At 37.8% G+C, this 23,274-nt stretch overlaps 1 protein-coding gene across 1 annotated transcript in view; it reads left to right on the top strand.

Moving 5' to 3' along the window:
• The window catches only part of BRMS1L (BRMS1 like transcriptional repressor), a 46,392-nt gene extending 26,065 nt beyond the window's left edge, over positions 1 to 20,327 (top strand). The window contains exons 5-10 of the mRNA XM_065872074.1: positions 11,813 to 11,909; positions 12,961 to 13,044; positions 13,953 to 14,017; positions 15,092 to 15,131; positions 17,220 to 17,346; positions 18,728 to 20,327. Coding sequence (XP_065728146.1) covers positions 11,813 to 11,909; positions 12,961 to 13,044; positions 13,953 to 14,017; positions 15,092 to 15,131; positions 17,220 to 17,346; positions 18,728 to 18,845 — 531 coding nt within the window. The 3' untranslated portion in view covers positions 18,846 to 20,327. The remainder of the gene's footprint in view (positions 1 to 11,812; positions 11,910 to 12,960; positions 13,045 to 13,952; positions 14,018 to 15,091; positions 15,132 to 17,219; positions 17,347 to 18,727) is intronic.
• Positions 20,328 to 23,274: the final 2,947 nt, after the last annotated feature.

Raw genomic sequence — 23,274 nt, 5'->3', positions numbered from 1 at the left:
AAAACATCTTAACTCCCAATTCAGAGTATGGAATTCTAGATGGTAAGTAATCATGTTTCCTCAGAATTTTGAAGGCATTTTTCCATTGTCTTCTAGCTCCCAGTATTGCTTATGAGAAGCCTCTTACTTTGATTCCTGATCCTTTGTACGTGACCTGTTTTCTTCCTGAATACCTATTTTTCTTTATCCTTGGTGCTGTGGAACAGCAAGATGATGTGCCTTGGTGTGTGTCTCTTTTCATTCATTATGAATACTCAAAGGAAACTTTAAGTCAGGAAACTCATATCTTTAGTTCTGGGAAGTTCCTTATATTGTTCTTCTCCATTATTTTCTGTTTTTCTCTTTTTGAAACTCTTATTGGTTGGCTGCTGGACCTTCAAGATTGATCTTTGAATTTTCTTATATTTCATATAATTATTACATATTATATAGATCTTATATATTTTTATTGTACCTCCCTCCACTCCTCTCCCTTCATTTTTTTAAAAATTTATTTATTTTTGGCTGCGTTGGATCTTCATTGCTGTGTGCAGGCTTTCTCTAGTTGCGGCAAGTGGGGGCTACTCTTCATAGCAGCGCGCGGGCTGCTCATTGCAGTGGCTTATCTTGTTGCGGAGCACGGGCTCTAGGTGCGTGGGCTTCAGTAGTTGTGGCACGTGAGCTCAGTAGTTGTGGCACATGGGCTTAGTTGCTCCACAGCATGTGGGATCTTCCCAGACCAGGGCTTGAACCCGTGTCCCCTGCATTGGCAGGCGGATTCCTAACCACAATGCCACCAGGGAAGTCCCTACCCCTCCCTCCCTTTATTCTTTTTTTTTTTTAACATCTTTATTGGAGTATAATTGCTTTACAATAGTATATTAGTTTCAGCTTCACAACAAAATGAATCAGTTATATATATACATATGTTCCCATATCTCTTCCCGCTGGCGTCTCCCTCCCTCCCACCCTCCTTATCCCACCCCTCCAGGCGGTCACAAAGCACCGAGCTGATCTCCCTGTGCTATGCGGCTGCTTCCCACTAGCTATCTACCTTACGTTTGGTAGTGTATATATGTCCATGCCTCTCTCGCTTTGTCACAGTTTACCCTGCCCCCTCCCCATAGCCTCAAGTCCATTCTCTAGTAAGTCTGTGTCTTTATTCCTGTTTCACCCCAGGTTTTTCATGACATTTTTTTTCTTAAATTCCATATATATGTGTTAGCATACGGTATTTGTCTCTCTCTTTCTGACTTACTTCACTCTGTATGACAGATTCTAGGTCTATCCACCTCATTACAAATAGCTCAATTTCGTTTCTTTTTATGGCTGAGTAATATTCCATTGTATATATGTGCCACATCTTCTTTATCCATTCATCCGATGATGGACATTTAGGTTGTTTCCATCTCCGGGCTATTGTAAATAGACCTGCAATGAACATTTTGGTACATGACTCCTTTTGAATTATGGTTTTCTCAGGGTATATGCCCAGTAGTGGGATTGCTGGGTCATATGGTAGTTCTATTTGTAGTTTTTTAAGGAACCTCCATACTGTTCTCCACAGTGGCTGTATCAATTTACATTCCCACCAACAGTGCAAGAGGGTTCCCTTTTCTCCGCACCCTCTCCAGCATTTATTGTTTCTAGATTTTTTGATGATGGCCATTCTGACTGGTGTGAGATGATATCTCATTGTAGTTTTGATTTGCATTTCTCTAATGATTAGTGATGTTGAGCATTCTTTCATGTGTTTGTTGGCAGTCTGTATATCTTCTTTGGAGGAATGTCTATTTAGGTCTTCTGCCCATTTTTGGATTGGGTTGTTTTTTTTTGTTATTAAGCTGCATGAGCTGCTTATAAATTTTGGAGATTAATCCTTTGTCAGTTGCTTCATTTGCAAATATTTTCTCCCATTCTGAGGGTTGTCTTTTGGTCGTGTTTATGGTTTCCTTTGCTGTGCAAAAGCTTTGAAGTTTCATTAGGTCCCATTTGTTTATTTTTGTTTTTATTTCCATTTCTCTAGGAGGTGGGTCAAAAAGGACCTTGCTGTGATTTATGTCATAGAGTGTCCTGCCTATGTTTTCCTCTAAGAGTTTGATAGTTTCTGGCCTTACATTTAGGTCTTTAATCCATTTTGAGCTTATTTTTGTGTATGGTGTTAGGGAGTGATCTAATCTCATACTTTTATATGTAGCTGTCCAGTTTTCCCAGCACACTTATTGAAGAGGCTGTCTTTTCTCCACTGTATATTCTTGCCTCTTTTATCAAAGATAAGGTGACCATATGTGCGTGGGTTTATCTCTGGGCTTTCTATCCTGTTCTATTGATCTATATTTCTGTTTTTGTGCCAGTCCCATACTGTCTTGATTACTGTAGCTTTGTAGTATAGTCTGAAGTCAGGAAGCCTGATTCCTCCAGCTCTGTTTTTCTTTCTCAAGATTGCTTTGGCTATTCAGGGTCTTTTGTGTTTCCATACAAATTGTGAAATTTTTTGTTCTAGTTCTGTGAAAAATGCCAGTGGTAGTTTGATAGGGATTGCATTGAATCTGTAGATTGCTTTGGGTAGGAGAGACATTTTCACGATGTTGATTCTTCCAATCCAAGAACATGGTATATCTCTCCATCTATTTGTATCATCTTTAATTTCTTTCAGCAGTGTCTTATAATTTTCTGTATACAGGTCTTTTGTCTCGTTAGGTAGGTTTATTCCTAGATATTTTATTCTTTTTCTTGCAATGGTAAATGGAAGTGTTTTCTTGATTTCACTTTCAGATTTTTCATCCTTAGTGTATAGGAATGCCAGAGATTTCTGTGCATTAATTTTGTATCCTGCTACTTTACCAAATTCATTGATTAGCTCTAGTAGTTTTCTGGTAGCATCTTTAGGATTCTCTATGTATAGTATCATGTCATCTGCAAAGAGTGACAGCTTTACTTCTTCTTTTCTGATTTGGATTCCTTTTATTTCCTTTTCTTCTCTGATTGCTGTGGCTAAAACTTCCAAAACTATGTTGAATAAGAGTGGTGAGAGTGGGCAACCTTGTCTTGTTCCTGATCTTAGTGGAAATGCTTTCAGTTTTTCACCATTGAGGACAATGTTGGCTGTGGGTTTGTCATATATGGCCTTTATTATGTTGAGGAAAGTTCCCTCTATGCCTACTTTCTGCAGGGTTTTTATCATAAATGGGTGTTGAATTTTGTCAAAAGCTTTCTCTGCATCTATTGAGATGATCATATGGTTTTTCTCCTTCACTTTGTTAATATGGTGTATCACGTTGATTGATTTGCGTATATTGAAGAATCCTTACATTCCTGGAATAAACCCCACTTGATCATGGTGTATGATCCGTTTAATGTGCTGTTGGATTCTGTTTGCTAGTATTTTGTTGAGGATTTTTGCATCTATGTTCATCAGTGATATTGGTCTGTAGTTTTCTTTCTTTGTGACATCCTTGTCTGGTTTTGGTATCAGGGTGATGGTGGCCTCGTTAAATGAGTTGGGGAGTGTTCCTCCCTCTGCTATATTTTGGAAGAGTTTGAGAAGGATAGGTGATAGCTCTTCTCTAAATGTTTGATAGAATTCGCCTGTGAAGCCATCTGGTCCTGGGCTTTTGCTTGTTGGAAGATTTTTAATCACAGTTTCAATTTCAGTGCTTGTGATTGGTCTGTTCATATTTTCTCTTTCTTCATGATTCAGTCTTGGCAGGTTGTGCGTTTCTAAGAATTTGTCCATTTCTTCCAGGTTGTCCATTTTATTGGCATAGAGTTGCTTGTAGTAATCTCTGATGATCTTTTGTATTTCTGCAGTGTCAGTTGTTACTTCTCCTTTTTCATTTCTAATTCTATTGATTTGAGTCTTCTCCCTTTTTTTCTTGATGAGTCTGGCTAATGGTTTATCAATTTTGTTTATCCTTTCAAAGAACCAGCTTTTAGTTTTGTTGATCTTTGCTATCGTTTCCTTCATTTCTTTTTCATTTATTTCTGATCTGATTTTTATGATTTCTTTCCTTCTGCTAACTTTGGGGTTTTTTTATTCTTCTTTCTCTAATTGCTTTAGGTGCAAGGTTAGGTTGTTTATTCGAGATGTTTCCTGTTTCTTAAGGTAGGATTGTATTGCTATAAACTTCCTTCTTAGAACTGCTTTTGCTGCATCCCATAGATTTTGAGTCGTCGTGTCTCCATTGTCATTTGTTTCTAGGTATTTTTTGATTTCCTCTTTGATTTCTTCAGTGATCACTTCGTTATTAAGTAGTGTATTGTTTAGCCTCCATGTGTTTGTATTTTTTACAGATCTTTTCCTGTAATTGATATCTAGTCTCATAGCGTTGTGGTCAGAAAAGATACTTGATACAATTTCAATTTTCTTAAATTTACCAAGGCTTGATTTGTGACCCAAGATATGATCTATGCTGGAGAATGTTCCATGAGCACTTGAGAAAAATGTGTATTCTGTTGTTTTTGGATGGAATGTCCTATAAATATCAATTAAGTCCATCTTGTTTAATGTATCATTTAAAGCTTGTGTTTCCTTATTTATTTTCATTTTGGATGATCTGTCCATTGGTGAAAGTGGGGTGTTAAAGTCCCCTACTATGAATGTGTTACTGTCGATTTCCCCTTTTATGGCTGTTAGTATTTGCCTTATGTATTGAGGTGCTCCTATGTTGGGTGCATAAATATTTACAATTGTTATATCTTCTTCTTGGATCGATCCCTTGATCATTATGTAGTGTCCTTCTTTGTCTCTTCTAATAGTCTTTATTTTAAAGTCTATTTTGTCTGATATGAGAATTGCTACTCCAGCTTTCTTTTGGTTTCCATTTGCATGAAATACCTTTTTCCATCCCCTTACTTTCAGTCTGTATGTGTCTCTAGGTCTGAAGTGGGTCTCTTGTAGACAGCAAATATATGCGTCTTGTTTTTGTATCCATTCAGCCAATCTGTGTCTTTTGGTGGGAGCATTTAGTCCATTTACATTTAAGGTAATTATCGATATGTATGTTCCCATTCCCATTTTCTTAATTGTTTTGGGTTTGTTATTGTAGGTCTTTTCCTTCTTTTTTGTTTCTTGCCTAGAGAAGTTCCTTTAGCAGTTGTTGTAGAGCTGGTTTGGTGGTGCTGAACTCTCTCAGCTTTTGCTTGTCTGTAAAGGTTTTAATTTCTCCATGAAATCTGAATGAGATCCTTGCTGGGTAGAGTAATCTTGGTTGCAGGTTTTTCTCCTTCAACACTTGCAATATGTCCTGCCACTCCCTTCTGGCTTGCAGAGTTTCTGCTGAAAGATCAGCTGTTAACCTTATGGGGATTCCCTTGTGTGTTATTTGTTGTTTTTCCCTTGCTGCTTTTAATTTGCTTTCTTTGTATTTAATTTTTGACAGTTTGATTAATATGTGTCTTGGCGTATTTCTCCTTGGATTTATCCTGTATGGGACTCTCTGTGCTTCCTGGACTTGATTAACTATTTCCTTTCCCATATTAGGGAAGTTTTCAACTATAATCTCTTCAAATATTTTCTCAGTCCTTTTCTTTTTCTCTTCTTCTTCTGGAACCCCTATAATTTGAATGTTGGTGCATTTAATGTTGTCCCAGAGGTCTCTGAGACTGTCCTCAGTTCTTTTCATTCTTTTTTCTTTATTCTGCTCTGCAGTAGTTATTTCCACTATTTTATCTTCCAGGTCACTTATCTGTTCTTCTGCCTCAGTTATTCTGCTATTGATCCCATCTAGAGTATTTTTCATTTCATTTATTGTGTTCATTGTTGCTTGTTTCATCTTTAGTTCTTCTAGGTCCTTGTTACCTGTTTCTTGCATTTTGTCTATTCTATTTTCCAAGATTTTGGATCATCTTTACTGTCATTATTCTGAATTCTTTTTCAGGTAGACTGCCTATTTCCTCTTAATTTATTAGGTCTGGTGGGTTTTTATCTTGCTCCTTCATCTGCTGTGTGTTTTTCTGTCTTTTCATTTTGCTTATCTTACTGTGTTTGGGGTCTCCTTTTTGCAGGTTGAAGGTTCGTAGTTCCTGTTGTTTTTAGTGTCTGTCCCCAGTGGCTAAGGTTGGTTCAGTGGGTTGTGTAGGCTTCCTGATAGAGGGTACTAGTGCCTGTGTTCTGGTGGATGAGGCTGGATCTTGTCTTTCTGGTGGGCAGGTCCACGTCTGGTGGTGTGTTTTGGGGTGTCTGTAGACTTATTATGATTTTGGGCAGCCTCTCTGCTAATGCGTGGGGTTGTGTTCCTGTCTTGCTAGTTGTTTGGCCTAGGATGTCCAGCACTGTAGCTTGCTGGTCGTTGAGTGAAGCTGGGTGCTGGTGTTGAGATGGAGATCTCTGGGAGATTTTCGCCGTTTGATATTATGTGCAGCTGGGAGGCCTCTTGTGGACCAGTGTCCTGAAGTTGGCTCTCCCACCTCAGAGGCACAGCACTAACTCCTGGCTGCAGCACCAAGAGCCTTTCATCCACACGGCTCCTTAATTTGGGATGATTCGTTGCCTATTCATGTACTCCACAGATGCAGGGTACATCAAGTTGATTGTGGCGCTTTAATCTGCTGCTTCTGAGGCTGCTGGGAGAGGTTTCCCTTTCTCTTCTTTGTTCTCACAGCTCCCAGGGGCTCAGCCTTGGATTTGGACCCGCCTCTGCGTGTAGGTCGCCGGAGGGCGTCTGTTCTTTGCTCAGACAGGACGGGGTTAAAGGAGCCGCTGGTTTGGAGCCTCTGGCTCACTCAGGCCGGGGAGGGGTGGCGGGTAGGGAGGGTCACGGAGTGCGGGGCGGGCCTGCGGTGGCAGAGGCCGGCATGACGTTGCAGCAGCCTGAGGCGTGCTGTGCGTTCTCCCGGGGAAGTTGTCCCTGGATCCCGGGACCCTGGCAGTGGCGGGCTGCACAGGCTCCCCGGAAGGGGGGTGTGGATAGTGACCTGTGTTCGCACACAGGCTTCTTCGTGGCGGCAGCAACGGCCTTAGCGTCTCATGTCTGTCTCTGGGGTCCGCACTTTTAGCCGCGGCTCACGCCCGTCTCTGGAGCTCCTTTAAGCAGCGTTCTTAATCCCCTCTCCTCGCGCACCAGGAAATAAAGAGGGAAGAAAAAGTCTCTTGCCTCTTCGGCAGGTCCAGACTTTTCCCCCGGACTCCCTCCTGGCTAGCCGCGGTGCACTAACGCCCTGCAGGCTGTGTTCACGCCGCCAACCTCAATCCTATCCCTGCGCTCCCACTGAAGCCGGAGCCTCAGCTCCCAGACCCGCCCGCCCCGGCGGGTGAGCAGACAAGCCTCTCGGCTGGTGAGTGCCGGTCGGTCGGCCCTGATCCTCTGCACTGGAATCTCTCCGCTTTGCCCTCCGCACCCCTGTTGCTGTGCTCTCCTCCGCGGCTTCGAAGCTCCCCCACTTTGCCACCCGCAGTCTCTGCCCGCGAAGGGGCTTCCTAGTGTGTGGACACTTTTCCTCCTTCACAGCTCCCTCCCACTGGTGCAGGACCCGTCCCTGTCCTTTTGTCTCTGTTTATTTTTTTCTTTTGCCCTAACCAGGTACGTGGGGGGTTTCTTGCCTTTTGGGAGGTCTGAGGTCTTCTGCCAGCATTCAGTAGATGCTTTGTAGGAGTTGTTCCACGTGTAGATGTATTTCTGGTGTATCTGTGGGGAGGATGGTGATCTCCACGTCTTATTCTTCCGCCATCTTCCCGGAAGTCTCCTATTCTTCTTTTATTCTTTTTTAGAGCATATTCAACTTTCTCATCCACTCCTTTTACTAAATATTTTATTTCTATTATGTGTTTAATTTCCAAGAGCACTTATGCCCTGTGATTACTCATTTTTAAATATTTTTTCTAACTCCTGTTCTTTCCTTATGGGTGTAATCGCTTTCCTCTATGGGTATTAAATGTAGTTGTTTTGAATTTTTTTTCTGTGTCTTGACTTGTGTCTGTTTCTTTATCCTTCTTTTTTGTTTGTTTGTCTCTCTTTCATTTCGATGCTTTTCACAAATAACTAGTCACCTTTGGCCATCATTCATACTTAAGAGTGAGTCAGTACAGTCTGCCTGTGTGCAGGGCTTGTCAGCTGCTGAGCTGTGGAAGTTTTCTTCTCACTGGTGAGCCTACCATGATGAAGAGGGCTTTCTGTCTCTAGGGCTTTTCATGTATTTTCCCCCATCCAGACCCTCCTTCATTTCTTTCTAGATTTGGAAGTATAACTCAGACTTTTCAGAATATTCCCCCTTCTCTCATATTCTTTCTTTATGAAGTGCACGCATGTGTGTAATGTACATAATGCAGGTCTTGGGGTTCTGTCTCAGTTTAGTCACCACGTTCAGAGATTATGGCATGACATTGTGCCCCTTCCTTTGTCTGACAACTACAAGTGTGGTTTGTTGATTTATTTTGTACATATTTTTGTTTATTTCATTATGTCTTAGGGAAGAGAGAGTTTATGATCTGGGTTCATTTGTAATCTTACTCTAGCAGTTTCTCCCTACTTTTTGAATTCTGAATTTTTGGTGTCTGCAGAGTAGTAGTATGGATGTACAATAATTATGTAGCCAATACTCTATTACTGGATTTTACTTTGTTCCTAGTTTTTGGCATTACAAGTATTGCTGTTGTGAGCATCCTTTTCCATACAGCATTGGTCGAGGTTGTTATTTCCTTAGGATGGAATCTTCAGTGTAATTACTAGATCAAAGGATACAATCAGTAAAGTCCTCAATACATGTTTCTAAATTACTTTCCAAATTGTTGAGTTGGTTTATATTCTCAATATTGGTTGGCATTGTTTATTATACTTGAAAAGAATGAAACAACTTTGTCAAGTGAAAAATAATATCACATAATGCACATTTTAATTTGCAGTTGTGTTTTCTGTCTCTCTTTTTGGCTGATTTTGGCAGTGAGTATGGATAGTATTTAGATTTTTCTTACTGACTTATCCATGCTTGTTTAATTCCATCTTATGGTTATTAGGCCTTTGTCATGTTGTAAATATTTTTTTATTGCCTTCCTCTTACTTTTGTTTGCTTTTTAATGTGTTTTTAATTTCTGTGTGCATAGTTTTAAAAAAATAACTTGTCCTTCTAATTTTTGTGCTTTGAAAGACTTCTCTCACCCCAACATCAAATAGAGTCCCCATCTTTCCTTTAGTTCTTTGAAGCTGATATTTTTTCTTTCTTTATTTTTTGGCTGCATCAGATCTTAGTTGTGGCACATGGGATCTTCATCGAGGCATGCAGGATCTTTTTGTTGTGCTGCGCGGGCTCTTCGTTGCAGCGTACGGGCTTCTCTCTTGTGGCAGCTGGGTCTTCTCTCTCTAGTTGTGGTGCGTGGGTTCCAGAGTGCGTGGGCTCTGTAGTTTGTGGCACGCAGGCTGTCTCGTCAAGGCACGGGAGCTCAGTCGTTGTGGCCCGTGGGCTTAGTTGCCCCATGGCGTGTGGGATCTTAGTTCCCTGAGCAGGGATTGAACCCGCGTCCCCTGCATTAGAAGATGGATTCTTTACCCTTGGACTACAGGGAAGTCCCTTTCCTTTAGTTCTTTTGGATTTCATTTCATAAATTTAACTCTTTAGTCCATTAATTTTTTTGTATAACATGAGGCAAAGAACCTGAGTTTTTCCTCTATATAGTTAAACTTATTTTTCTGTTGTCATTTATTGTCATCAGGTTTCCAAATTATTTGAAAAGTCACCCTTTTCATAAAATTTCCCATAACCAATGGGTCTATTTCTTGGCTTTTAAATTCTGTTCTGCTTATCTTTTCATTCCAGTGTATCCCACTTAAAAAAAAAATGATTGTAGCTTTTTAATATGGTTTGCTCTCTGGTAATGCTAGTCTTTGAAAATCTCCGAGGACTCCATTCCAGGTTGGGAACCGTGAGGTGCCTAAGTCAGGGAACTGCCGAAAGGGAGTTGGTTCTGAACCCAGGCCAGCGGGAGACGAGTACAAACACGGAACCTTGGAGCCACTTTCCTGGGGCTCCCTGGCATTTCCCTGATGAGAAGGAGCATAGGTGTCAGCCTGCGAAAGGGCTCAGTGAGCAGGTTCACTAAGTATAGGTGTGGAGATTGGAGGGTTGTGGGATTTTGAAGCCAAACATGTAATTATAATTAGTAATACTTTAAAAAAGCGAAGTTACCTATTGACTATAGAGGCCTCTACAGGCACCAAAGCAAGGGAGTTTGGATGCCTCTTTCTTTTCTAGGTGTCTTTTAGCTGCTTCATTATGACTTTCCTTCTCAGGGAAAGTTGTTGAGGGGTTGGGGATAAGGGAGAGAAGATCAAAGAAATAACAGTGAGGATAGAATCAAGATACTTCTATTTGTATACTTTAAAGTATACCTATTATATTTTTAGAGATAGCTTCAAACATTTTAGTCCCCTTGTGGCTTTTTTTTTTTAAATTGTAAAGAATGATTGGTAGATTTATTTTAGAATTTCTGCTTGGCCTAGGGCAAATTTATCAATGGAAAGCAAAGAGAATGCAGCAGTTAAACTTCCATATTCTTTTTTTTAATGTTAATTTTTATTTTTACTTAAAATTTTTTTAAAAATTGAAATATTCTTAAAAGCAAAAGCTTTATCACTCCTGCTTAGCATTCGGAGTCATCTTTGGTTGGAGAATCTGGCTCTATTTATAGCTGTCACACGATCTTGACTGTGGCCACAGCCTGCTCTCCCTTTTTCTCTGCTACATAACATTTCCCAATTCTTGTAATACAATGTAGATAAGGCTAGAATATCTGTTAGACTTTGCCAAAGGCAGAGGGGTAAGTAAAAAGAAGTAAGCATAGAGAGTAGCATGTAATGAGGTAATTTTTCATATGAGATCTAGTTTTAGTCTTCTTCAGCTTTGCTTTCTCTCTAGCTCCTGGATTGCTTCAACCTGACAAAAGCCATCTTTTCTCTACCACTCAGGAGAACCTTCAAGCATGTGTAGACTCTAAATTTCAAACCCAAAAGACAGGACTTCATAACTGACACTGGGAATGCTGAAAATGGGCATGGCTAATGCCATCCACAAGAAATCATAACTAACTGCATTCCAGTGGCCTCTATGAGACAGTCATATCTAGCTATATATCTGGCCCAATAGGCTAATATCCTTACTAGAGATAAGGGTGTGGTGGGTGGGTGGGAATCTGTCATAGCTTTTTATATAATAAATCTATATATTATACTGATGTGTGTTCTATGGCTTTTAAAATAAGGGATACAGCGGGCTAGAAGTAGTAGACCTGGATTCTAGTCTGATTTACTAGTGAACAGTCTTGTCTCTTAGTGAGTGACTCAATCTTTCTGTAGTTTTGTTGAAAGATTTGGATATAATTAATCTGTAATTTTAGGATTTTGACTATAATTGAATTGTTTAAAATAATTGTAAAGTTTAGATTTGAATTTTTCTCCTGGTGATATATTAGTCTATTTTAATATGATTCTGCGATATTAACAGGGAATTGTTCTGATGAGAAAAAGTGATCCATTTTATAAAGATATACTTTATAGGACAAGGTCTCCATTGTGGTACAGGTGGGACCTGCTTATATTTAAAAGGGGCCATGGGAGCTTACTACGAGTTTTTTTGTAAAGTAAATATTTGCCTCTTTATTTATCACATATAAATTTAGATGTTCTTAAACAATTTAATTGTATATAGTTCTCCCTATATTTAGATTCTATATTTTCTAGTGTTAGTTTATTCATATATTTGACATTTTATCATTAAAATTTTTAAGTTGAAATTACACGAAAGCGCCATATGTTAAAATAAGAGTGAGTTATTTGGTACTTTTAGTTAAGATAGACCGATTTGTTCTTTCTGCTTATGTGTGATCTGCTTTCTTTTTTTTTTTCAGAGTGAAAAGCTTTTGTTATATGATACAGTGCAGAGTGAACTAGAGGAGAAGATAAGAAGGCTTGAAGAGGACAGGCATAGCATTGATATTACCTCAGGTGAGGGGAATGCTGTGACTGTCACGTTTAAGTGACACTAAACCTTTGGTTTACTGAGGTGTCTCGCTGTATGTAGTCTCCTTTACATATGTTATGTAAATGAAGTGTCCTAATGAGAGAGGGACAAGACTGCTAAAGAATCTGATATGATTGTGATCGTTGCTTTGATTTGGACTCACACTTCAGAAAGATGTAGAAAATGGAGCACATGAAAGGGAACAAAACAGAAGTGAGACAGGAACTATAGGCATAAGATAGTATACTACAAGAATAGTAAGAATATTATTAAAACATAAGAATAGTATTGGAAGACAGCTGTAGTATATGTTCTTTCCTCTAAGCCTTGAAAGATTGTCATGTGGAAGAAGAAATAAAACCCTTTTCTCTTTGGTCGCACACAAACTAGGACAAATGGATGGACTTTCCAGGGAGGCAGATTTTTGTCTCAGGAAAAGGAAATACTTACTACTAATTAGATCAGTCCAAAGTGAAATGGCTTTTTCAGAGGTACTGTGGAAAGGCTTTCTACACTGGATGGAAGATTTACTGGGTTATCCTATTGTTCTTGCATATGTATTATTTTACTTGTTATAAATTCTATTTCTCTGATATGGAGTAGACAGAGTGGACAAGCTGAGCTCTAATGATGCCTTACTTGTAGTTGGGTGACTACAAGTGACAGTCACTTTAGCTTTTCTAAATCAGTCTCCTCCTATAATTGAAGTAATGAGACTATCTGCCTCAGAGGTAGCTTTGAGGATTAGTTGAGACCATTCATGCGATGTATATTTACCAGAGTGCCTGACATATGTTTATCAGTTATTAGTCGCTAAGTGCCAAGTTGAATTTTGCTCTAATAAAAGCAGAGGAAAATTCAAAATATATAACTGCTCATGAAATTATATATAGTCATATATATATGTATAGTATACACATACAGTATATAAACATAGACACCAATGAAATTTTGCTACTATGAAATTATATAGTCTTTCTTTCCTCCTTTGATCTCTAGAAATCAGCTAATACTTAATTTTTATTTACTTGCCAGAGCTGTGGAACGATGAGCTTCAGTCAAGAAAAAAGAGGAAGGACCCTTTCAGTCCTGACAAAAAGAAGCCAGTTGTGGTTTCAGATATCCTTTTTCAAATTTTCTGTTTTTTTTTTGTTTTGTTTTGTTTTAATGTACATTTTTGCATTGTGCATATCTTTGTAACTTTTGTTAGTATACATTGTCTTTATTTGCATGATCCTGTAAAAAGCAAAAGATGATTTATAAAACCGATTAAAGGCACAAGGGTATAGTTTAGATTAAGAGGAGTACGGAAGGAGTAGAAATTTAGTAACGATCCCAACTTTGAAATTAATATGGCTTTGTAGATCACAAGGGCTTTGATATGAAGCAGCTGTTTAGTATGTAGCATGATTGCTTAATTCTCACGTGTACTTTTTTTTTTTTTTTTTTGCGGTACGCGGGCCTCTCACTGTTGCGGCCTCTTCCGTTGGGGAGCACAGGCTCCGGACGCGCAGGCTCAGCGGCCATGGCTCACGGGCCCAGCCACTCCGCGGCATGTGGGATCTTCCCGGACCGGGGCACAAACCCGCGTCCCCTGCATCGGCAGGCGGACTCTCAACCACTGTGCCACCAGGGAAGCCCTCATGTGTACTTTTTAACATTTTTAATGTCTCTGAAAGTGGAATGTCTTTAAATTAAATTAGTATATGCATTCAGTCTTGGCATTCCCTTTGGTACCCTCCCCTCGCTCCTGCCTTTTTCCCCCCACCTCAAACCAGTGATTAGGTTGGTGGTGTATCTTGCTATCCTTGATACCATAGGACTAAGGGAATATGGTTATAACATCTGAAGTACTGGAACATATTTATCCTGGTACTAAGTTTTTTGAAGAATAATTTGAAGTCAGAATTCAGCATGCTGAAGGTTTTTGTCCAGAGGTCATTGTTCCATTCTCTGAAAAACAGAAGTTTGGAAGTATAATTCAAAATGTGAAATTCTTACAGCTAAATTGACCTTGACTTTTCAACGTCCGTATATAGTTTATATGCTACAAGATCTTGATATTCTTGAAGACTGGACAACAATAAGGAAGGTATGATTAAAAAGCAATGGAATGCAAGTATATTTTTTATAGTCTACTTTTTAAGAGTCTATGATTTTTCACTAATACATCGAAATATTATTGTAAATATGTTTTACTTTGCAACAGTCTCTCTAAGACAGTTAATACTAATACAGATAATAGTGGATTGCAAGAGTTTTTAAAATAAATTTATTTATTTATTTGTTTGTTTATATTTATTTTTGGCTGCGTTAGGTGCTCGTTGCTGCGCGTGGGCTTTCCCTAGTTATGGCGAGCAGGGGGCTACTCTTTGTTGCAGTGCACAAGCTTCTCACTGCATTGGCTTCTCTTGTTGCAGAGCATGGACTCTAGGTGCACGGGCTTCAGTAGTTGTGGCATGCAGGCTCAGTAGTTGTGGTGCACGGGCTTAGTTGCTCCGTGGCATGTGGGATCTTCCCAGACCAGGGCTCAAACCTGTGTCCCCTGCATTGGCAGGAGGATTCTTAACCACTGAGCCACCAGGGAAGTCCCTGCAAGAATATTTTAAGAGATGCATGTCAGCTGTTTGACTGTATTTTCCTGTGATAATGTAATTAATAATTCATGCAAAAGTGCAGAAAAGCGTTTATTTAGGTTACCCCAAAATAATAATAAATTACCATTCTGTGCCTAGTTCTTAGCCTGATAATGGCTCATGGAATACACTCAATAAATATTTGTTGAATAAACGAAAGTGAATATTTGAACCCTTATCATATGTCTTGCATCCTGTCTTTAAGCATTCAAGCATTATAGGATTTTCTGTGCTTGTTTGAAAGTGGAGACTTGTTTTCTTATTAAATTTTTCTATTTTCAGAAGCTTCTTAGTTGAGAATTTGAGATTATTTCGGATATTGATAACACCTCTAGGAGAAATTGTTATTCTTTTTATATATTCCTATGGTCTTAGATATTACCAATTTATTGAAGCAGCTAAAGATCGTATTTCACTGTTTTTGTTATTGAGCTTATCAGTAGTGTTGTTTATATTAAATAGAAACTAAAATATACTTTGCCTATGAACTCAGACATCTTTCTTCTTCTTTTTTTTTTTTTTAAATTAAGGCAATGGCTACACTGGGTCCACACAGAGTGAAAACAGAACGTAAGTCATTTAGTCTGAGTTCAGAAATCTTCGCTATGGAGACTTTTTTTTTTTTTTTTTTGCAGTACGCGGGCCTCTCATTGTTGCAGCCTCTCCCATTGTGGAGCACAGGCTCCGGACGCGCAGGCTCAGTGGCCATGGCTCACGGGCCCAGCCGCTCTGCGGCATGTGGGATCTTCCCGGACCGGGGCACAAACCCGTTTCCCCTGCATCAGCAGGCGGACTCTCAACCACTGCGCCACGAGGGAAGCCCTGTGGAGACTTTTTAAGTCAGTCCCCGATCACTGGTTTCATTTCATCAGTGAACACTATCCCCAGAATTATGAGGAATTCTTCTGGAGTCTTTGTCTCATGTAAAAGTTTCAAGATTTCTGAATGGAATGTATTTCTTCTTTTAGTGTTTCAGCTACATTTCAATTGCTGATATGGATCAGTAATTTTAAAAGTATGTACTTAGTGTTTTTTATGGGTTCAGTAATTCTGTAGGGGAGGTTTTAGGAGTCCATGGATGGCCTTCAGGGAGCCTGTGAATCCTCTGGAATTGTGGGCAAAATTTCTTCTGTGCCTGTGTTTTCTAGGCGAGAGATTAGAGTGCTGGCAGTGGGATTCATCAAGAAAATTTACGCACCACTAAGATTTACACATTCTGATATGCCTTTGTAAAATTTATATCAAATTATACTATTCACAATTTTTTGGAACGTCTGAAATCACTGCCAAAGTAGTGATGGGCATTATTGTCTAGGGTAACTTTCTCTGTTTCTGCCTACTTTCACTGTATATGAGGTTTCCTGATCCTAAGAACAATGAAGCAAGAATTTTAAATAAAACATGTTTTAAATACGAAGAGTCGTATCCCAACAGATAATCTATAAGAGATCAATTTCTATTTTATATTTAACCCAAGGATTCTTTTAAACGTTATATGATGTCAGGAAATTGTTAGCAATATTGTACTAAACTGCTTCCCTTGGGAATTAGGTGGAAGGGTAACTACCTATATTCTGAACATTTTTGAGTCATGGATTCCTTTAAGAGTCTCACTACACTGTTGAGTGGGTCTCCTCCCCGACCCCTGTTATGTTATCTTTAGCATGTGTACTATTTGTTTTCTTCATGGCACTTAACACAATTTGTAATTTTTTATTGATTATTTACATGTTTACCTGTCTCCTGAGAGACTCGTAAGCTCCACAAAGGTCAGAAACATCTCTTTTAGTCGCAGTGCTCAGAAAACATTTGTTGAACGAATGAATGAGTGAATACTTATTGAACACCTTCTATATAGGAGGCACTATTTGAGGTTCTGGGAATACAATGGTGCAACAGATGGACCTCCTAGAACTTCCTTGGGGGGAAGCAGAATAATAATGTATATGTAAATAGATAACTAACAGATACTGACAAATTGTAATAATTGCTATGAAGGAAATATAAAGCTGTGATGAAGATTAACTGAGGAGTGGGTAGAGTGGTTGGGGAAGACCTTTCTGAGGTGGTGACATTTGAATGATGCAGAGGTGTGTATTTCATGGTATGCTTTTGACAGTGTGTTTCTATAAAGAACATTTTTTTTCTCTGCATGAGTTTATCTGGTGAATCTCAGACCATTTCTAGGATTTCAAAATGGAAGTTCTACTTGAGGACATTTCCTTTTTAGAATCAAAGTCCTGGGGAACTCTTGGAATATGTATTAAACTTTGCTTTTTTGGAAGTGTCAGCTGCAGGGGAGAAAATATGAAAAATATAATTTTCAGTAGAAATATGACAATTCAGATTTTATATCTCACTTAAAGTTGGCACTAGTAATTGATAATATATCTGCTTCTCCTTCTTACACTTGTCTAGTTAATTGATTTATTATATATTGTTTAGCTTTATTAAATAGCTATATTAAAAACTGAATGAATTATATAAAATATAAGAAATGAAATTCTCTTGTTTTTATTAGATTTAGTTTTGTTATCTAAGAAATATTGTTAGTGTTTTTTCACATATATGCATGGGTTGGTGTTAATACTTAATGTTCTGCACTTTTCTTCTGACAATGTCTTATTAATATAACAGTTTTTGAACTGATCCCTTTAGCACCTGTGAAACTGGAAAAACACCTGCACAGTGCTAGATCCGAAGAGGGAAGATTGTATTATGATGGTGAATGGTATATACGTGGACAGACAATATGTATTGACAAAAAAGATGAATGTCCTACAAGGTAAAAAGCCTTTATCATTTCAGTGCTACTCAGTATTAGAGTTTACCACATTGTTGTCAGTAAATATTTGCTGCTTCCATAGTGCATTCATAATACATTATTAATACCCTATGGATTCTTTTTTTCTCTTGACATATGATTTGATTAGCATGTTTACACACCAGTATTAATTTTATACACCAGAGTTACATATTAAGTTCATGGACACAAGCATTAACACAAATGGAAATGTTGGAATTATTTAGCCAGGTAAGAAATCCCATTTATTAATTCTTATAATAGATGACTTGCTATGATCCTAATATTATGACCTTTAATCCAGACTGTTATGAATTTGACAGTATGCTGCCACAGTGTGGCTCTATTAATCCTTAACTTTTTGGGGTATATTACAGTATTTTAGATTAAAAATTTGCTTCAATTAGCATGGGAAAGGAAATGAAAATTAACAAAAACTTAGAGTAGTGGGAATTAAAGTATAACTTGAAAACTGAAAATTGCCTTTTAAAAAACTCAATCTGTCTAGGCTTAAATAAAGTTTATAGAATTATTTACAGAGCCTTATAAGTTTTATCTGGTGTGGCCTTTGGAAAATATTATTGCCCATCGCTGCTTTAATTCCTTTAGTAGTTTAGGATTTAATTCTCAGAGTAGTAACCTTCTACAGTAAGAAACTATCTTTTTCTAGGCATCAGTAGTAAATAAAGTGTTTGCGTTTAGTATAGAATACTCATTTCAGGATCAGTGTGTATAGTAACTTTTCTCATAGAAGCTCATTGAGCTTATTAATTACTAGGTTATACATGATACCCATGGATTCTTTGCTTTATCTTATTGATTTTGAGACATTTAACTACTACTACTTAGCATAAATGTGGTTAAAAAGGAGATGAAATAGCATAAAAGAGGATTAAACACATATATTTTTAGAAAGATGTCTATGTAAAGATTAGTAGTGTTAAAAAAAATCTGTACAAGTACCACAGATGCTTGACACTGGGAATTAAGTTTGGCATTTGAAAGATTTCCTACTGCCAAGGCTGATATGAGTTGGAGGTGTAATACTACATAAGGAGTGGTGTTAGCTCCCCTTTTTCTTCTTTTGGAGGTGGGGTGGGAACAGAGTTAGGGACAATGTGCTTTTAATAGTTCTAGTAGTAAGTTTAACCAACTCTATTAAGAAAAGAAAGGAGATTATCTATTAAATGTTGCTGAATGTGATATTTTTGACAGCATGCCCTGCTGATAGCATTCCGGTAAATGACAATTACATACCTGAATCTACTCTTAGAGTCCAGCTATTTTGGTTTTATAGTTTGTGCTCTAAAATGAGTGGAGAAGCCATATTGTAATTCATTCATTCGTATTTTTTTCTTTTTAGTGCTGTAATTACAACAATTAACCATGATGAAGTTTGGTTTAAGAGGCCTGATGGAAGCAAATCTAAGCTTTACATTTCACAGCTACAGAAAGGAAAATATTCAATTAAACATTCGTAATCATGATTTAAGTGTTATCTAAATCTACCTTATTAGTGTTACCAAGTATGATGTGCCATGGGAATAAAAAAATATATTCAGTAACTTAATATTCTCATCGAATCATGAGAGACTGGGTATTTGTAGGTAGTACTCTAAATAGACCTCATGTTGATATGTTATTGAAAGAGACAGTGATAAAAGTTTAATCATGATCATTACATTTATTTGCCTTTTTGGCCCAGTGACCAATAGGTATATATGGTAGGGGTTTCTTACTAAACTTTTTTCTTTGGTTTTTATGTAAATCTGTCTTACCTTTAGTGAACTATGTTAGCAATGGCTACATTTATCTGCAGTTTTCTTGATTTTCAGTGTCTTTGTCACTGATCATATATTTGTAAATAAGCCCTATAAAATGTTTCCTATAAATGGTTTGTAATAGTACATTTGTGTCAAATCAGAATTGAAATTTAAACATATATACGTGAGTATGTATAGATGGCATCATCAGCTTATTTAGAACTGATGGCCTTACTTTGCAATCTTGTTTTACCCGAAATTAAGCTATTGGGTTTGAAAGCTAAAAGGAGCACTTTTGTAGACTAGCAGCTTTCCTTCTCCTTTTCCTTGATTGTATGGAGGTGACCTATTTTTACAAATTATACTTCATGTTGATTAGAAATATTAGTGTCAAGTAATAACATGATTCTACCTTTATTTCATGTGAACCTTTAGAGGGCAGGTCTATATGCCTGGTATTTATGATGCAGTATGTAAGTGGTGGACAGTAACTGACAGTATTGTGGTGCTTGCTGTACATGTCTGATCTTTTGAAACAGATTTTTAGTAAGCATTTTCCAGAGGTAAAACTAGGTTCGTATCCTAATTTTATTCCTAGGGCAAAATAGACAGGGATGATCTCCTTGAATCTATTCCCAAATTAATGTTTTTATCTTTGGTGTTTCTACACTTTAAGGCCACTTGGTGCAATTTAGAAAGTATTGGCCTCTTCCCCTAGTCACATTCAAAATTAACTTCTAAAACCTCAGGAACAGTATAGGGAACTGAAACCCTCAGTATGGCAGCACAATTGGCTGTAGTATAGATTAGGGTACAACCAAATCAGGTATTCCTGGTGGTCTTGTGCACTTTAATTTCTGTTATATTGAGACTTAAGAGGATGAGGAAGAGATCTACTTATTAACACTTAGGGCAGGAATATCTGCATTTTTCCATTTGTTTTCTCACTATTTTACCTCTGCAAACATCTTCCTGTGCAGATCACTACTTCACAGTTGCCAAATGTTAAAATATTTGACTTCTGAAATTAATTATCAGCAGTTACGTACGTTGTTCTGTTTCTAATTAACCTTAGCAAATGTACATAATGTCATAATCTGATAGTGTTTGACAGTACTTATGTATACAATGTTTCATAAGCATTTTTAATATTTGGATTTTTAAATTTAGTATATAATAAAAAGATGTGTTTGTGTGTCATTCGTAGTGTCTTGAATGACTTGTGCACTTTTATTATTTATAACCTGTCTACTTCTAAGAAGGATTTAAGGCAATTTACATTAATAGATATGGAGTGTTGGAGTGTTGAACAAATGTTTCTGCGTCCCTAAACCACAATTCAACCTCTGTTGGGGTATATTTAGATGTTTAAGGCAGCTAAGTTATATTTAATTTAAATATATGCATATATGTTCTACTTTAATAAAAATGTACCGTGTAAGTTCTGAAATTTTAAGTAGAAAGTCTTTATTTTAAAAACTGACTATGATTTAATACATTTACTTTCAGAACTTCAATGTTTATATCATATGTAACTTTTCCATAATATTGATACTGATTCAGGTAAGTGTATGCTTGTCTATGATTGAAATACTATAAAATATATTTCATTGTTGGCAGTTTGCCATTTGACTTCTGGTCAAAAACAGTCTAGTTTAGGGGAACTGTTAGAATCTGCAAAATGTGATCTAGCAGCTGCTGGTACTTTGTTTACAATCAGACTCTGTCTTAGTATCAATATATGGACCTTAACTGTCACAGCTTCCAGGATTTCATGTTTGGTCTATCCCTTCTCGACATTTCCCATTAAAAGAATCTAATCATCAGTAATCCAATTCATCACTAATAATTATTAGCAAACACTAATGTACATTCCTCATTCTGTCCCTTCTTCTCACTGGACACTGAGTACTTTTCATTGCAAACTTCTTCACGTAAAAGTTGTTTCGATATGTGTGTTGTTACTCAGGACTCAAACACCACTGACAGAACCATGTACAATCTTAAATACTTGATAATTATTTAAAAAGAAGAACAGGGACGTTGGTTATTTCTGATTTTGTCTTTGGATCCAGTAAGTCCAGTACACTAAAACTGAACTAAAATGAATTGATAAGGAAAATGGTTGTAGGATGAATGAATACACTAGTTAGGATTTATGTAGTCTCTTGCCAAGTTGGAATATAAATGATTTTAATTGCTAAATGTAAGGAAATGTAAAATATTTTTCAAAGAACACAAAAGCTCAGAATGAGGTTAGGGAAAATGTATGTTCCTTATATTGTCTTCATAGATGAACTACAGGAAGTGTGCCCGATATGTCAGGTGGGATTAATTGAGGCGGTTTCCCTCATTGGTCACTGTGGCTCAGAGTCTTGCCCCTTACTTCATAGGCCCAGAAACTTAAACTTTATTCATATGCCCTGTTGTGGGCTGAATTGTATCTCCCCCCGCCCCTCCAATGCATATTTTGAAGCCATCACACCCGTTACCTCAGAATGTGACTGTATTTGGAGATGGGGCATTTAAAGAGGTGATTAAGTTAAAATGGGTGTTAGGCTGGGCCCTCATCCAGTCTGACTGATGTCCTTATAAAAGGAAATTTGGACACAGAGAAATTTGGACAGCAGATACGTGAACACAGGGGAAGGACCATGTGAAGACAATGAGAAGTCCACCACCTGCAAGCCAAGGAGAGAGGCTTCAGGAGAAACCGAACCTGCCAACACCTCAATCTTGGACTTTTAACCTCCAGAACTGTGAGAAAATACATTTCTGTTGTTTAAGCCACCCAGTCTGTGCTATTTTGTTATGGCAGCTCTATCAAACTAATAACATGCCTGAGTTGACAGCTCTGGGGGAGTTAGACCGACCCATTCACAGTGGATTGAAGTGACAGCCGAGTGTCAGTTTAATAATTTTCACTGAGAAGGAGACCAGACTCCTCAAGTCAACTACTTGGCATATTTTTTCCTTCTAGGAAAATCTGTGTGAAAGCAAACTTGGAATCAAAAGATGGTTTTGTCGAAACTTGAAGGGGTCACCTGTCCTCTTGTGAGATAGCCCCTTCCTGGTATTGTGCCGGACACATTGTTATAATCTTATTTTTAAAAAAATTTTATTGAAGTATAGTTGATTTACAGTGTCATGTTAATTTCTGATATACAGCAAAATGATTGTTATACATATATATATTCATATTCTTTTCCATTATGGGTTATCTCAGGATATTGTATATAGTTCCCTGTACTATACAGTAGGACCTTGTTGTTTATCCATTCTATATATAATAGTTTGCATCTGCTAGTCCCAAACTTTGAACCCATGCTTCCCCAGCCCCACTTCCCCCTTGGCAACCACAAGTCTGTTTTCTGTGTCTGTGAGTCTGTTTCTGGTTTGTAGATACGTTCATTTGTGTCATATTTTAGATTTCACGTATAAGTGATATCATATGGTATCTGTATTTCTCTCTCTGACTTACTTCACTTAGTATGTTAATCTCTAGGTCCATCCACGTTGCTGCAAATGGCATTATTTCATTCTTTTTTATGGTTAATATTCCATTGTATACATATGCCATATCTTCTTTATCCATTCATCTGTTGATGTACATTTAGGTTGTTTCCATGCCTTGGCTATTGTGAATAGTGCTGCTATGAACATAGGGGTGCGTGTATCTTTTTGAATTATAGTTTTGTCTGGATATATGCCCAGGAGTGGGATTGCTGGATCATGGCAACTCTATTTTTAGTATCTTATTTTTGATTTTATTTTTTCCTGGTGCTCTGCTGACCAGGATCTCGCTGTGCAGGCCTGGTCCACAGCCTCCCTGTAAGTTCTTTCTATATTATGTACTTTGCTACTCTGCCCAGTTTATTGGACCAGTGTGGCCCCTGGTTCATGGGCAGCCAGTGATAATAACACTGGTAATTCGAATGCCTGCCATGTGCCAGGAACTATGTTTAGTATATAAACAGAAAGTCATTATTTAATATTTTTCATGTTTGAAAAAAAATGAACATAAATGTCAGAAATCTGATATGCTTACTTTATAAATTTACCATATATTAGGAATTTCTGGGGTTTTTTTCCTCAAGGTATGCAAGGCAAAAGATTGTGGCAGAACTTATATTTTGAATGGTCTTAA

Source organism: Phocoena phocoena, chromosome 2 (assembly GCF_963924675.1).
Source record: "Phocoena phocoena chromosome 2, mPhoPho1.1, whole genome shotgun sequence".
NCBI classification, from domain to species: Eukaryota; Metazoa; Chordata; class Mammalia; order Artiodactyla; family Phocoenidae; genus Phocoena; species Phocoena phocoena.
The sequence above is the reverse complement of the archived record's forward strand: the minus strand, read 5'-3'. Positions and strand labels throughout refer to the sequence as shown.